Source organism: Dromiciops gliroides, chromosome 5, assembly GCF_019393635.1.
Source record: "Dromiciops gliroides isolate mDroGli1 chromosome 5, mDroGli1.pri, whole genome shotgun sequence".
Classification (NCBI taxonomy): domain Eukaryota; kingdom Metazoa; phylum Chordata; class Mammalia; order Microbiotheria; family Microbiotheriidae; genus Dromiciops; species Dromiciops gliroides.
In genome coordinates, this window is record NC_057865.1 from 289,327,616 (window position 1) to 289,344,391 (window position 16,776).

The 16,776-nt window shown below is 45.3% G+C and overlaps 1 protein-coding gene across 1 annotated transcript; it reads left to right on the forward strand.

Moving 5' to 3' along the window:
• Window positions 1-369: 369 nt before the first annotated feature.
• Window positions 370-10,670, forward strand: LOC122729060 (galectin-1-like). Its single transcript, XM_043967725.1, has 5 exons — window positions 370-417; window positions 7,490-7,741; window positions 9,494-9,573; window positions 9,993-10,164; window positions 10,456-10,670. Exons 1-5 carry the CDS (start codon window positions 370-372, stop codon window positions 10,600-10,602), a joined length of 699 nt encoding a protein of 232 aa, XP_043823660.1. The 3' UTR covers window positions 10,603-10,670.
• The last annotated feature ends 6,106 nt before the right edge of the window (window positions 10,671-16,776 follow it).

Sequence of the window (16,776 nt, forward strand, 5' to 3'; positions counted from 1 at the left end):
CAGGGATTCTCCAATGTGGTCCATGAGTAATTTTTAGATGGAAAAATTGTGACCTTAATTGTCACTACTTTCTGGTTTCACCAGAATTCCTCAGTGAAATATCTATAGGTGTGTGTGTCTTTCTATGTCTCTGTGTCTGTGTGTGTGTGTGTTTGTGTGTGTCTGTGTATGTATATATGTATGTAAAAACATTATTCTCATTCATATTACCTTGTTTGCCTTCTTGATAGTCAGAGGAAAGGTGAGAGGGAGGGGAATAATTTGGAAAACAAACTCTTTAAAAGAATGTTAAAAAATAAAAGAATAAAACCTACACAAAAAGTGGGGGAAAGAAAGACAACAGCACCAAGTGATTCTGAGAAGGGGTCGATGGGCTTCCCCAGACTGTCAGGAGCCCAGGCCATCACACTCAAAAAGGTTACAAGCAGTGAACAGTCCTAGTCAATGCCTGATTAGCAATGGTGAAGAGCTTTCCCATAGTAGTAATGGCAGGAGAACCTCTGTATCTTGAGGAAGGGAGGGGACCAGACTACAGACTGTGGACAAGCCCAGCTGCTGGAAGAATGCTGAATACAAAGCAGTGAAGCTCTGGGTTCCTTGGAGGAAAGATGGGAACAGAGGAGAAAGATCTTTCCTATCTCTTCTCTAGCAAACCAGCTCTTAAGGTTCTCCTGACTCTGTCCCCCAATGACTTCTCCACTCATTTTGAAGAGGAAGGAACCACAAATCTGTGCTGCCCTGGTTCCCTTCCCCTTCTCCAAAGGGAATGAGGGGAAGGAGAAACTAAGTTCCTTTGCTTTAGTGTGTGTGCCAAGGTCCCGCTTGCTTTCCCCTGGTAACCTGTGCCAATTATTGTCTGTGTGGCTGAGGGTAGACCTGAGGACCTTTCTGAGCCTGGTTTCTTGGGTCAGATGATGGCCTTAGGCCATGAAATGCACTCAGTGCAAATTGACTCAGTCTCCCTGAGCAGAGCCCACCACTGATAGAGAGACAGGGTGGAAGGGACCAGCTTACTACATGGAAAGTATGGAAGACTTGATACCAAAGCTAGAGGCCTGAGACTACCTGACCAAGCCAAGAGGATGACCTGCCATCTTATTCCCAATTTTTCTCCCCTGTTCTCTTTCCTCCTGTGGACATGAGGAGACCTCTTCCCCAATCTCCATGTCCTGATACAGGTTGGATGTTTTTCTCCCAGCAATTCCACCACTGCACAGACACAGACAGACTCTGTCTCTCTGTCTCTCTCTTTCTGTCTGTCTGTCTTTCTCTCTCTCTCTCTCTCTCTCTCTCTCTCTCTCTCTCTCTCTCTCTCACACACACACACACACACACACACACACACACACACACACACACACACAAAGAGGCACAAAACGATTCTCCATCTTCTGGAATCGGTAGGTCAGGACCTGGGTTCCAGGTCCCTGATAGGAGTTAGTTATCCCTTCTCCCTTTAGGTTAGGCTAGGTGTCCTCTCCCCCCATGACCTCCTGTTTCCCTCCAGTGGGTATCCTTTCCCTAATGGCTGTATCACCTCCACAATCACCCCTAGGATCAGCCCCCACTTTCCCCCTCTCTCAGCTCTGACTTGGCCAATGCTGCTGTAACTTCCCTTCTTTCTCCCCACTTTCTCTCTTCTAGACTAGGAGCTATGACTTTTGTGGAAAGGGGGCAAGAGGCTGTGGATATGGTATACAGATGCAATGGGATATTGTTATGTTATAAGAAAGGATAAACAGGTATATTTCAGAAAAACCTGGAAAGACTATCTTTACATGTAACTGGGAAAAAATGAAATAGTATTGGGGCAACTAGGTGGCGCAGTGGGTAAAGCACCAACCCCTGGATTCAGGAGGACCTGAATCCAAATCTCCCCTCAGACACTTGACACTTACTAGCTGTGTGACTCTGGGCAAGTGACTTAACCCTCACTGCCCCACAAAAAAATAAAATGAAATTTTAAAAACTTCCTAAAAATACTATTAAGTGAAAAATATTTGGTTGTTAGACTAAATGACCTCTGAGGCCCCTTGTAGCTCAGAATCTATGATCCCAAAGGGCTCTTGATTAGAATACTCCATGTCAATTGTTCTGAAACTCCTTGCTCTGCCTGGTTCAGGGGATTCCCCTCTCCCATACACATACACCTTTCAGTGGGTAGAGCTGGGGGCCCTGGATCCAATGAGCCAATCAGCCTAATTCAAACTTCTGGAATAGCATTGAGTGTGGGTCATTGAATCCTATCTCCTAAGGGACCAATCAGAAGGCTGGAAATCATTAAGATCAGGTTCTAGCGGCCAAGGGGAGTATGTACCAATTTCAGGAGCTACGTCACTCCTGCCCAGATTTTAAGTGGAATGAGGATTATGCTCCACAAGTGATGTGATGAACATGGTAGGATCCTAAAATCTTTTCCCCAAGAACTGCTGATTAGCTCATCCCCTGCCTCAATAAAGGTTTATATACTATTTTATTTATTAACGTTTTAGGATTCCTCAGGAGGGGTCAAAATGAGCCCACTAAGTGTACCTAGCTCCCCTCTTCTTCAAGCAAACCCCAAGAACTTGGAACTAGATAAATTTTAATTCCTGTGTCTCTGTCCATGGGGTGATGTACCCATGGGAGTTGAGCCTTTCATCAGAGCTCTCCTGCCCATATTCCTTTGGCCAGTGTCTGGACTCTGTCACCATATTCACCCCCAAATGCTAAAAAAAATACTGCAGAAGGAGAGATTTGAGAGAGGCAGAAAGAAGTAGCTAGAACCCCAAGTGAAGGTGAATCTATGGGCAGGGACATCAGAGCTCAGGTGTGAAGAAATTGAGTCCTAAAGGAAGATTAGGCCTTAGAGGGGCTCCAGCAGCCATCCTAGGTAGGCTGGGAAGCCCCAGGACAGGTCACCCAATGCCTGCTTCAGGCAGAGCATATGGTCACTTGTTGGAGGGAATGGATCACTAGGACTAGGCAGAGAGCCCTGACTGGGAGGCCCATCAAGCAGAGCGGGGAGAGTGACCTGCCAAGACCGCTGGGGCTGCCCTGTCTCACCCTGTGAGGAAGGAGAAGGTAGAAGAAACATGGGTTACAATCCAGACAATGCCCTGCCAGCTGTGTGACCCAGGGCTGTCACAGGTCCACACTGAACCTCAGTTTCCTTTTCTGTAAAATGGGAATCATGACCCAGGAAGGGGGACAGAGGTCTCAAATTCAAGGTTCTGGACTTCCACAAGTATCTCTTGCCCTGGTTGACTATGGTCTTTCCTTCTTTAAGAGGACCAAAATGACATCACTATGTTGTAGGCAAGGTATAGTGTGTCCACCTGTGGCTGGACAGACCAATAGAAGCTTGGAAGGCTCTACCCCATAGCACCAAGTCCTATTTCTAGAGGGAGTTAACATTTGCAAAGTACTTCCCTCCAAAAAACACTCTGTTTTCCTATTTCTAGAGTATCTATTTGATCATTTTTAAATACAGAAGAACTCCTTTTACAAGTCAGACCCTCATGGATTGTTTTTAAGACTCTGATATCAGGTACAGGATTTAGTTAAAGAACATCAGGTGATATATAAAAACTGACATTCTCTGAAGTTTTAGAATTGGAGAAGTAAATTTTAGAGACTGTACAAAATTGTATGATGTTTTGTTACTGACAGATTTTAGCAGAATTATCTAGGAAGCTTCTACAAGTGATCTGGAACCAGAATTGCAGAGCCAACTTCAGAGCTGCCCTGAGAATAAAGCTTTTTCCAGAATGTCCAAGAAAAGGCTTTCCCTGGCACCAGAGGGCTACAGGAGGCATCTGGGACTCAAAATATGCTGATTACAAGAACATTGGGAGTAGGTCCCTAGCATGCAAGGACACATGATGTCAGATAATATTGATGATCATTGTTTTCCTTTGGCCTTCTGCTTCCTGGAGCTTGAGTTTGCTTGGTTACCTTTTTGAAATATAAATCCACCCTCTCAAAACTAGTCCACTAGGTAGTTTGATCTATCACCTAAGGTCATTCTGATGATTAATTAATGAAAATGCTTCTGAATTTAATTTATAGGTAAGTTATCCAGGGATGGACTGTTTTTTCCACTCTACCACCATTCAAAAGAGGAAATTGAGGAAGTTGAGGGGATTTTAACACCAAAGGATTAATTCTGGGAATGGAATGAACCACACTGACTGCATCTTGATAATCAAATCTGGAGTCAGTCCAGTTCCCTTTGTATTCAATTATGGGTCTCCTTCAAATTCTTTCTTGGGAGAAAACTTTCTTTAGTTGTGGGAATTGGGAGAAAGTCTTATCTTATTCTTTTAACCCAGCCCTGCATGGCTAGGAAGCTGGACTATGTCTCTCTGCTCCTTAGAGACCCTAAACTAAGGACCCAGGTTAGGATGACCAGACTCCTGGTCAGATCCAAAGACAGAACATGGAATTTCCCTCCTATTACGTATCTCAAGTAACCCCTGTGTCTCCTCTGAAAACTGGTCCCATACTGATCAATCCGTTGTTGTTTCCACATTCCTTTGACTACATAAAGACACTTAGGGATACACATCTCTTTCCTTAGAGCCATTGTTTCTGATAAAGACCTTATTTCTAAAATATATAGAGAACTGAATCAAATATATAAGAATTCAAGGTATTGTACCTGTTCATTCTCCCCCCTCCCAACTTGGAAAGTTCCTAATCCTTCTTCCAATTAGAAATCATATAAACTAAGGTTGTATTGTTTCCTTTTTTTTTTCATGGCAATGAGGGTTAAGTGACTTGCCCAGGGTCACAAAGCTAGTAAACATCAACTGTCTGAGGTCGAATTTGAACTCAGTTCCTCCTGAATCCAGGGCCAGTGCTTTATCCACTGGGCCAACCACCTGCCCCTGTATTGTTTCCTGGTAATCAATTGTCCCCATGTGATTAATAATTTTTCATGTATAAGAATTTGTCTCCTCCTGCATTTGGGATGCAGCCCTAAGGTGAAGAATGGGCAGGGTCCTGGTTTGTTGGGCACTTGCCAGAGTTTGCTTAATACATTGATAAGCTTGAAAGACTGAGCCTTTGTCTCCTCACTCATTTAATCTTTCATCCATAACAACCAGGAAAAGGGGCTGGTGCCACGATTGTTATCTCCTTTTTATGGAGAAGGAAACTGAGATTGAGTAGAGCTATGAGCTGACTAAGGGTCATACACTGCAAGGGGTGGGATAGTGGTGTGGTGTAAGGACTGTGGAAGATGAAAGGGTTGGAATCAGGCTCAGGAGGGGAGGCCCTTGGGCTTGGTCAGGGTTTAGGCAGAGAAGAGCTGTGTTTGTTCTGCCCTGTTTTTCTTCAACTTCTCCAAGGTTTCTGGAGTGTCTCTCTTGCCCTTGACATAGATGGTGGAACAAGCAATTGCTAGGGGTATTGGTTTTGGCCACATGAGCCTTGCCTGCAATTACAGAGGGGCTGTGCTACAGGAAAGGATGTAGCTTAGTCCTACTCAGCCCCAGAGGCAGAAGCAGGAGGAATATGTGAAAGGTGCAGAGGGGCCTCTCCATTCAATCCAAAAATGGGAGCTCTCCAGATGTGAAACCACTTGATGCCATAGGGAGGGAGACCTTCAAAGGGAGCCCAGATGACCACTTGGGGAGAATGTTTCAAAGGAAGATTTTATTTAAATAGAAGTGGGAGTTCCCTTCAAAATGGAGATTTGAGGATTGTGTCAGGGGACAGGGATAGGGACCCAATCTGGGAGGACATCCTATGCATAGGTAACTCCCATGGGAGTCAATCTCCCCTCACCCAAGTCAGAACCTTTTCTGCAACTAAGGTTCAGAGGCCCTTTAATTGGTTTGGGTCATGGACCCTCCTGCCCCCAGCTCCAGGCAGTCTGTTTAAGCCCTTCTGAGAAAAATGTTTGTTTGTTTTTCTGAGACTAGAAGGAAATAATACATTTGCATTAGAGTTCTTTGAAAATAGAGATCTGATTTCTTTTACACTCTCCAAGTTCATACATCCCTTGTAATCTCTCCATGGCCACTAAGGAGATCTGTGAACCCCAGGTTAAGAACCCTTATCTTAGAGAGGTTCCTCAAGCACTGAGAAGTTAGGTGACTAGGGAGCTGACATTTGAACCCAGGTCTTCTTGACTTTAAGGGAATGCATCTCTATCCACTATAATGCCCTACTTTTAATTCTATTCTGATCCCAATTTATAGATGAGGACAGTGAAGTTGAGAGAACTGAAGCGACTTGCAGCTGTGGGTCCTGGCTTTCAGTTCTCCCTCATGAGAAGACAAGTGGCAAGGATGAAGCAGTAGGCAAGATGAGGAGGGAAAGTTCCTTCTTTTCTTTTCTTTTCCTTTTTTTCAAATAATAAACATTTTTATTTAAAGTTTTAAGTTCCAAATGTTATCACCCTTGCCTCCTTCCCCTCACACCTTCCTGAGGTGGTAAGCAATCATATATTGGTTTTATAGGTGCAATTATGTAAAACGTTATCATATTAGTCATTCTGTATAAGAAAACTTGAATAAAAGAAACAAAATAAAAGAAATTGGAAAAAATAGCATTCTTCAGTCTGTGTTCAATCAGCATCAGTTCTTTCTTTTGAGGTGGATAGTAAGGCTCATCATTAGTCCTTTGAGATTGTCTTGAAGATCCTTTCTTTTCAATCAGGGGGGGTCCTTGCTCCCACATCTTCTCCCTCAACATCTTCCTTTTTCCCTCATCTCCCTCCCTGTTTTCATTTTTTTGTTTTGGTGAGGCAATTGGGGTTAAGTGACTTGCCCAGGGTCACACAGCCAGTAAGTGTCAAATGTCTGAGGTCGAATTTGAACTCAGGTCCTCCTGAATCCAGGGTTGATGCTCTATCTACTTCGCCACCTAGCTGCTCCCCCCTCCCCGTTTTAATGAATTACACGGGCCTCTATCCTCTAACCTTGCAACTTCTCCTTTCATTTGGTCTCCTTGTCTGATGGGAGGGGGTCTGTAGGTGTCTAAAGAGAGGATGTGTCAGAGGCTTCCTGGGGGCCCTCTCATGAGACCTAGTGAAAAAGGCACCGTAGTCAGAGGGCCTGGGTAGAAGTCCTGTCTCAGTTCTTTACTGCCCAAGTAACCCCAGGGCCTCAGTTTCCCCACTTGTAAAGAAACCAAATGGTCTCTCTGGTCCCTCCACGCTATGACATCCGTTGATTAGGATTTCCCGCTTTACATGTACTCTTTAGATGCCTGGGGAGCCAACTCTCACCCAGACGGGACTATGCCCTTCCCTCCACATGGTCTCCAGCCCCTTCCCGAGAATATCTGATTCTTTTTCATTCTAAAAGTAGTTTCCCACTGGCTCCCACAATCTCTCGACCACTCGCCCCAATCCCATCCCCCAAAGGACAGTTTTGAAGGGTTGGGTGTGGGGAAAAGCTAGAAAAGGATGGAGCTTGATTTGTTGGGGGTTGTCTCCTCCTTGATTGGCTGACCTTCCAAGAAAGACTTCAACAATTCTTCCGGCCCCGCCCCTCAGATACTCCCCCCCCCCCCCCCGCCGCCCTCCTCCTTCTCCCCTTTTATACGCCTTGGCGTAAAGTTCGAGAGCGCCGGGTTGGGTTGCGGGATTACTCCGGACTTGGCGGAAGCCCGGCTCCCGACCATCTATTTGAAGGGTCCAGCACCGCTCTGCGTTACCATCTCTGGCTTGGACTTGAGGTTGTCGTTCGGGGTCCCAGCACAGCCAGGAGAGTCGCAGGAACGTTCCTTACCCTCAGTCATGCCTAAGGTGAGTGCGCCAGGAAATACGCTGAGGGGGTCCTTGTCCACCTATAGGTTGGGGGATGCTCTGGCGTTGGTGCTTGGAAAGGAACCTGAAGACTCGGGAAGTGTGTGTGTGTTCTGGAACGGTTGCGCATGCTCGACCCTCTCTCTGCGTCTTCTCTATCCCCCGACCCTGAGATGCCTAGCCCTTGGAAGGGCTGAGCCTCCCATGCTCCCCTCCCCTTCAAGCTGTTGGCTATCGCAGGCTACTGGTCCGAGGTCTTTGACAAACTGGTAAGTCCAGAAAGATCCCGGGGAGAGGGGAGCAAGGGGGAAGTGGGATTCAGCATGGCTGAAGGTGACATTGTCCCTTGGCTCTGAAGAGCTACATCTGCTTGGGCGTGGGGGCAGGATGTGGGCGCACCCCCTTCCTTGAGATGAGAAGGCAGGAAAAGTGACCAGGTGAGCAGAGATGAATCTTCTGCCAAAGGATCAGACTTTCTGGAATCAATGTGAGTTTTACAAAGTGACCTTGAGCCCAGCCTGATGGGACAGGAGTCCAGGCTGAGGAGGCTCCATTGGAAAATGAGAAGGCTGGAGATGGCAGAAGTAGAGGGGCGGAGGGGCAAGGGATTCCTATGGCCTATGGTCCCAGTTCTAGTCCCGCCCACTTTCCAAGGAAGACCTCACACATCAACCTCCCAAATACACTTGTGGCCTTTTCCCTAGGAAACCAGTTCATAAGATTATCCTCCCCCTCCCAACCCACCCCCATGATTATCCACTGATCTAGAACAAGAAGGGACCTCACATCTGTGCTGTCCTGGATCCCTTACCCTTCTCCCAAAGTGGTGGAGAGCAGGAGAAGCTAAGAGCCTTTATATTAGTGTTTCTTCCAAGGTCACCCTTGATTCCCAATTATTTCTGAATCTCCCCCTTCTTTGTGAAATTTCTTTCTCTTGGGCTTGGCTGATTCTGGCCCCAGACTGGGAAAAAGACTTGGCACTGGAGAATGAGGGAAGCTCTTCCTGAAAACTGTCTTGGGAAGAAATTCCTTCCCAACTTAGTGAGAAGAGGACAGCTCTGGGAGAATGAGGAGGCCAGGACAATGGCTGGGGAGTATGAGGGAGGCAAGGAAAGGCTTACCTACCTACCATGGAGTTTCCCCATCCAGCTATATAGTCTGTCTCCTACCCCTGGGGTAGACCCTCTGTCCTCCCTTCCCCCTTCATCTTTGCCTAAGTGCCAGGATACATATCATGCCAGCCTAAGATAGCACTGGGGCAGCCAGTGGTAGAAAAAGAGCATGGGCCTGGCACCCAGGAAAGATTTATGTTCCATTTCTGATTTTTTTGTTCATTTGTGTGACCTGGGAAAGGTCACTTCTTGCCTCTTTCAGTCTTAGTTTCCTAATCAGTAAAATGAAGAGTGGACTGCATCAGTTATGTAGGCTAGTTCTTCATTTACCAGATGGGAAAACTGAGTCCCATAGAGAAGGATTTCTCACAAGGTCACAGAGGTGGGATTAACTCTCACTGCAGTATTAACTAGGCTGGGGAGAGTCAGCTTCCTAAGATTTTCCTGCAGGACAGCTAAGTGACCCAGTGGATAAAGCACTGGCCCTGCATTCAGAAGGACCTGAGTTCAATTCTGGCCTCACTTGACACTACACACACATATACACCCCTTTCCTGGAGGATGGTCCCTGACTAAATGGAAGCTCTGGTTCCCCTCAGCCCCTAAGCAGCCCTAATCTTGCTATGTTTGGTCTCTTCAGGATTTTTATATCGAAGGAATGAACCTTTTTCAAGGAGCACAAGTAGTAATAAATGGATCTGTACTACCTGCTGCCAAGAAGTAAGTGAGAGACAGGAAGGATGAGACAAAATTGAACTTTGGGTGAGGGCTGAATCGTTTACACGCCAGCATGCCCTTGGCCCCTGATTAGAAGCACCAAGCTGGCTTTGCTTTAGCCCCAGATGGCAGAGCTAGGACTCAGCATCATGAAAAACTTCCTTACAGGAGCTACCCAGTAGTTGGAATGGAAAGTTTGGATAAGTAGTGAGCTCCCTGTCTCTGGAGCTAGGAAACTATGTACAAATGTTACTTGTTAAACAGGTTGGGGGTGTGTATGGGAGGTGGTACTGCAAAAGAGAAGCTATGGGTTGAGGGTCTCTTTGAGGGTCTTCTGGGTCAGGGATTCCTTGAGTGGGGGGTTAAGGGTGTGAATTAAGCTCTGGGCCCCATGCTAATATGGCACTGTATTCTCAATTCAGGTTTAGCTTCAACCTAGGCAAGGATGAAAATAACCTTGCTTTCCACTTCAACCCACGAGTTAAGATCCATAATTTTAGGAGGGTCATCTGCTGCAACAGCCTTGTAAATGGCCGTTGGGGCCAGGAACTAAGACAAACTGATTTCCCCTTTGCGCCAGAAAAAAAGGTGGAGGTAAGACCCCAGAATCAGAGCATGGAGAGAGGGAGTTGGGAAGGGCCATGGTCCTAACTGGAGAAGAGAAGACTCTGGGGTGCCCCATAACACAGAATAGGACCCCAGATTTGGAAATGGAGGAAATGTCGGGAAACATCTAGTCCGACCCCCTTGTTTGGCTCAGAATGAAGAAATGCTTTGCCAAGCTAACACAGTTTCTTATAGTGAGTGTCTAGAGATGGAATTTGAACCCAGGTCTCCCTGTCTGCAAACTCAGGGTTCAGCTGCTTCTGCTCTCTCCCCATTCAGGTTGTCATTAGCTTTGAAGGGACTCACTTTACCACGACGCTGCCTGATGGCTTTAAGTTCACTTTCCCCAATCGCTTGAACTTAGAGAAAATTAACTTTTTGGGAATTACTGGTGACTTTCATTTCTCAAGTGTGGACTTTAAATAGAGCCTTCCAATCAAGCTGGCTTCAAACCATTCTTGACCCTTGGGTCTCTCTTATTCCAAATAAAAGTACTGGTGATGCTAACAGCTGACTTTTCTGTGTTATTCTGCTCTGGGGAAATAGAGGGCTGGCTTTGGAGTTGAGAAGGTTGGATGAGTGGTATGAGATAAGTCCTTTCACCTCCATGGCCCATTGGTGACATTCTAGGACAGGGGTTTTTCAACTGAGATATATTTCAGATGAGAAAAAATGGCATCTTAATTGTCACTGACTTCTAGTTTTCCCAGCATTCCTCAGTGTTTTTAAATAAATGTATAAACATTGTTCTAATTCATATCACCCTATTTGCCTTCTCATTGGGAAGGGGAAAGTTCAGAGGGAGGGAGGTAACTTGGAAATCAATTGTTAAAAAAGAATGTTAAAAATAAATTAAGGGGCAGCTAGGTGGCACAGTGGATACAGCACCGGCCCTGGAGTCAGGAGGACCTGAGTTCAAATCCGGCCTCAGACACTTAACACTTACTAGCTGGGTGACCCTGAGCAAGTCACTTAACCCCAATTGCCTCACTAAAAATAATAATATTAATTAATTAATTAAAATAATAAAACCTGAACAAACATGGAAAAAATAGAGACAAGAAAGACAACAGTACCACAAGATTCTGAGAAGGGGTCTCTGGGCTTCTTCAGACTCTCCATCACACACAAAAAGGTGACCAGCACAGAGCAGTTCTTTTTTTTTTTTTTTAGTGAGGCAATTGGGGTTAAGTGACTTGCCCAGGGTCACACAGCTAGTACGTGTTAAGTGTAATTTTATTTTATTTTATTTTTTGCGGGGCAGTGGGGGTTAAGTGACTTGCCCAGGGTCACACAGCTAGTAAGTGTTAGGTGTCTGAGGCCGGATTTGAACTCAGGTACTCCTGAATCCAGGGCCGGTGCTCTAACCACTGCGCCATCTAGCTGCCCCCATACCCCTCATTTTAACACTAGGAAACTGAACCCCCAGGAGGGAAGTGATTCACCCAGTTTGTAAGTCCCTGAAATGGCATTGGAACCCAGACCCTCCTCACTCTAAGCCCAGCACCCTACCCACTATGAGTCAGAACAGCTGGTTCTGAGTCCTAGCTCCCAAACATGGCAGCTGTGTGAGCACAGACCATTCACTCAACCTTTCTGAGTTGTAAAGTCCTCATGCATCACATGGGGAAAGTGGGATTTCCTAGCCACCTACCAAATAAGGGTTGTTATGAGGAAAGTGATCCAGAAAGAGTAGGGGAATAGGAGCTCTTACTACTGGGAGTAGGGAGAGCCAGGTTCAGATTCTGACTCTGCCATTTACTGCCTTCAGAGATCCCACCCAAGCAGAAATGTTCTCTATAAGCCCCAGGACAAGCCATTGCTTGAACATCATTAAGATGGGGGGCTCAATCAGTCCCACTGTCAGGGAGCTTTGATTCTGAGGAAGTTCTTCCTTGTTTTGAGGCAAATCCAGCCTCCCTGTAACTCCCACTCACTGGTTCTCCTTCTGAGGCCATGAGTAATGAGGCTAATTCCTCTTCCAAGTGACAGGTATAGCCCAGGCTCTGGGCTCCCTCTTCTTCCTCACACTCAGACCAGCAGGTTAGGTGCACATGAGGTGGCTACTTTTTCTCCCCCCAGGGTTCTAAGGGAAACCCTGAGAGGTTGAAGGTTTGAGCCCCCATCAGGTGTGTTGTCCCTAATATCACCTGACTGGTTGTGCCCTTGCTCAGCTGGACTGAGTCAAGCAGGCTGCTCCTGAGTGCTCACCATACTCAGCTACTGCTGCCAGCAGCTCTAGTCAATGAGGGAACCTCAGATGATTTTTGTCTCCTTTCCCAAGTCATGAGATTAGCAGGGTCCATTTCCCCCATACTTATTTATTTAATATTTGGAAAGAGTAAACACAAAGAGACAAAAGAAACAGACTGAGTAGGGAGATGAGGCATCTGTCACTGGCTGTGGCAACTCTGTGGTCTCTCCACAGCCTTTCTTCCTGCCAGCCAGGGAAAAAAGGAAGAGATCAGATCCCCAATATTTTGTATGGTTCAGCACCCCATTAAAAGGCTCTTTATCCCCATAGAGTGAGCCCACAGACAATGGTCAAAGGATCCTTATATGTCCTCTAAAATAGAGGTCAGGGCCCCTCCATCATGCATGCTCAGAGATAGGCTTACCAAACCTCCACAGAGGTTGGTACCAGGCAATGCCCTTGTTTGCAGTTTCTCCAAAACAAGTGTGAAGACAGTTATCTCTCTCTCTATCCAAAGTCTTCTCTTCTCCAGATTAAACTCTCCCCCAGTTCCTTCACAAATCCATCAACAGCCAGTCAATAAGCATTTGTTAAATGCTTCCTGTTTGCCAGGCACTGTGATGTAGGCTATGGGTACTGTAACAATTGGAAGTGACGCGGGCTAGTGGGAGGAGGAAGGAAGAGACTGGCACTCGCTCTCGCGCTCTTTCCTTTGGACTCTGGTGGAGAGCGGAGCTAGAAATGTGCTCTCCCTTTAATAGATAGGAATCTAGGCCTTTCTCTCTCTCTTTACCAAATTTTTATTCTCCTTAATAAATGCTTAAAAGCCTAACTCTTGCTAAAGCTTATAATTTATTGGCGACCACTCATTAGATATTTTAGACAGTTTAGCTAGAATTTTAGCCCTTAACAGTACAAAGAAATTTCTGGTCCTCAAGAAACTCACAATCTAATAAGTGGAGACAACCTACGAAGAAGCAATACTGTGCTATAGTCAGCTGTGATAGACTTGACTTTTCTCAGCAACACAATGATCCAAGACAATTTCAAGAGACTCATGATGAGGGAAGATGCTCTCCAGATCCAGAAAAAGAAATGTGGAGTCTGAATGCAGAGGGAGGCAGACGGTTTTCACTTTGGAAGTTGTTTTTTGTTTTTCCTTTCTTGTGTTTTTTCCCTTTCGTTCTGAATTTTCTTTCACAACATGACCAACATAGAAATATGTTTTACATGATTAGACTGCCTAACTGATATCAGATTGCTTGCTGTCTTAGGAAGGGGAAGAAGGAAAACAAATTTGGAACTCAAAAATCTTACAAAAATGAATTTTGAATACTATCTTTACATGTTTTGGGGGGAAAAAGAAAATACTAATAAGTGATTAAAAACAACTTCCTGGTCTTGAAGGCAGAATTAGAAAGGAGGGAAAAAGGGGGGGAAACAAATGCACTTGGGGCAGCTAGGTGGTGCAGTAGATAAAGCACTGGCCCTGGATTCAGGAGGACCTGAGTTCAAATCCGACCTCAGACACTTGACGCTTCCTAGCTGTGTGACCCTGGGCAAGTCACTTAACCCTCATTGCCTCACAATAATAATAATTATTATAATTATAATAAACGCACTCCACTTGTCCCTTCTAAACTGTGGGAACCGGAATTGAACACAGCCCTCCAGGTATGGCCTGACCAGGGTACAGAGTAATGGGACCTCTGCTCCTCTATTCCCTCTCCCAAGGCTGCCTGAGATTGCCAAAGCTTTGCGGGGAGAGGGCTTCCATGTCATGCTGTTGTTGTTTGTCCTTCATTCTCAAAGAGGACCATGATCCATGGTGATACCATGACTTGCACTGAATTGGATTTAAGTGAGGGAGGGCTGTGCAAGGTCACCAACCTTACTCTCTCCTTCAAAGTCATCTGGGTCCAATGGCAAGATATATATCAGGATGACTGGAGATGGCCCCGGATGTTTGAGGGAATTGGGGCTAAGTGACTTGTCCAAGGTCACACAGCTAGTGTCTGAGGTGAGATTTGAACTTCAGGGCCAGTGCTTTATCCACTGGGCCAGCTAACTGCACCCATGCTGTTGACTTACACTGGGTTCAAGATCCACTCAGGTCCTCAGATTTTTTTTTCAGGTGTATCACTGCCCCATCATTGTTCCCTTAGCTTGTAATCACAGCAACTGATCTTTCGACAGAGTTTTAGGGTTTGCTAAGCACTTTGCCCCTAATCATCTCATTGGATACTCACATCGACCCTAGGACATTAGCTAAGCCCTTTTCTCAAAGAAAATGAAGAACTGTGAAAGACTTAACTATTCTCAGCAATACAATGATCCAAGACAATCCCAAAGGACTATTGGTGAAACATACTCTCCACCTCCAGAGAAAGAACTGATACTGAAGAAACACAGACTAAAGCATGCTATTAATTTGTTCTTTTATTCATGTTTTCTTGTACAAAATTACTAATATGGTACTGTTTTACATAATTGTACATGTATAACCCATATCTGATTGCTTACCACGTCAGGAGCAGGGTAAGAAGGGAAGGATAAAAAATGGAACCCAAGGGCAGCCAGGTGGCGCAGTGGATAAAGCACCAGCCTTGGGTTCAGGAAGACCTGAGTTCAAATCCAGCCTCAGACACTTGACACTTACTAGCTGTGTGACCCTGGGCAAGGCACTTAACCCCCATTGCCCCACCAAAAGAAAATGGAATCCAAAACTATAAATAAAAATGTTTGTCATTTAAAAATAATAATTAATGTGAGCTGTTATTATGCAATGCTGCTCCTCCTTCATTTGTACCATTGATGTTGGAGCCCAGAGTATAGGACTTTACATTTATACCTATGAAAGTTCATCTTACTAAATCAATGCCTGCAGACCTCTTTTGGGATTGTGACTCTGTTATCTAGATACCCAGCTATTTCTCCCAGCAAATTTCACCTGCAAATGTAACAAACCTTCATCTTCACTGATACAAAAGCAGAAAAGCATGAGGCCTTGGCCACAGGTCTCTGGGACCCTCCACTAAAGATCTCCAGGTAGGCTGTCATGAACCAAGTCTCATGGAGCCAGTCTAGGTCAAAAGTGAGATCAGACAGCTGCTCTAGCCACCTTCATGCAGTCACCTACCTCAGTACAGGTAATGGACAGGGGGGGGGGAGGGGGGGCACGTGGGTTAGGTGGCGTAGTCGATAAAGCACCAGCCCTGGATTCAGGTGGACCTGAGTTCAAATCTGGTCTTACTAGCTGTGTGACCTTGGGCATATCACTTAACCCTCATTGCACTGCCTAAAAAACAAAAAAAGGCAATAAATGAATTTATCATGTGAAATAAAAGAGAGTGGGGGGACCCTTCTAAAGGGTCAGTCAAAAGCTTACTCCTCCCTGGAGCATGGGCTTCTCTTTTTTCTAGGTCCTCCCAACTTCTACCATGCTTTTAACTGGATCCCAGTTCATTTTATATTTATTATTTTTTTTTGGACAGGGCAATGAGGGTTAAGTGACTTGCCCAGGGTCACACAGCCAGTAAGTGTCAAGTGTCTGAGGTTGAATTTGAACTCTGGTCCTCCTGAATCCAAGGCCAGTGCTCTATCCAATGCCCCACCTAGCTGCCCTCCATTTTATAATTCTAACAATACTAATCACAACCAATACCTCCATTGTACATGAAATGCTTCTTTCTGTACTTTATCCCATTTATTTCAGTTTCACAGTAGCTCTGAAGTAGAAAGAGGTAAGTAAATCAGAGCAAAGATACACAATTTGGCCAGAGCTTAGGCAAAACCCTTTCAGAGTCTAGGCCTCGGTTTCCACATCTGTAAAATGAAGGGGTTTAGGGGCAGCTAGGTGGCGCAGTGGATAGAGCACCGGCCCTGGAGTCAGGAAGACCTGGGTTCAAATCCGGCCTCAGACACTTGACACTTACTGGCTGTGTGACCCTGGGCAAGTCACTTAACCCTCATTGCCCCAGAAAAAAAAAAAAATGCTGTCCTCGTCCACAGAAAGAACTGATGGCATCTGAGTGCAGATTGAAGCATGCTGTTTTTCACTTTCTGTAATTTTTTTCATGGTTTTTTTTTCCTCCTTTGAGTCCATATCTTCTTTCACACCATGACTAATATGGTAATATATTTTGCATGGTTGAACATGCATAAGCTAGATCAAATTGTTTACCATCTCAGGGAAGGGGGAGTGAGGGAGAAAGAGAGATTTGGAACTCAAAAAAAAATTTAAATGAATGTTTAAAATTTTCTTTACATGTCTCTGGGGGGAAATAAAATATTATTTAAAAACCAAAGAAGTAAAAAAGAAAGAACTTCTTAATATTCCCAACAATTAGACCTGTCCAAAGATAGAACGGGCTGCCTAGGAAACATGTAGACACTCCCCTCAAGCA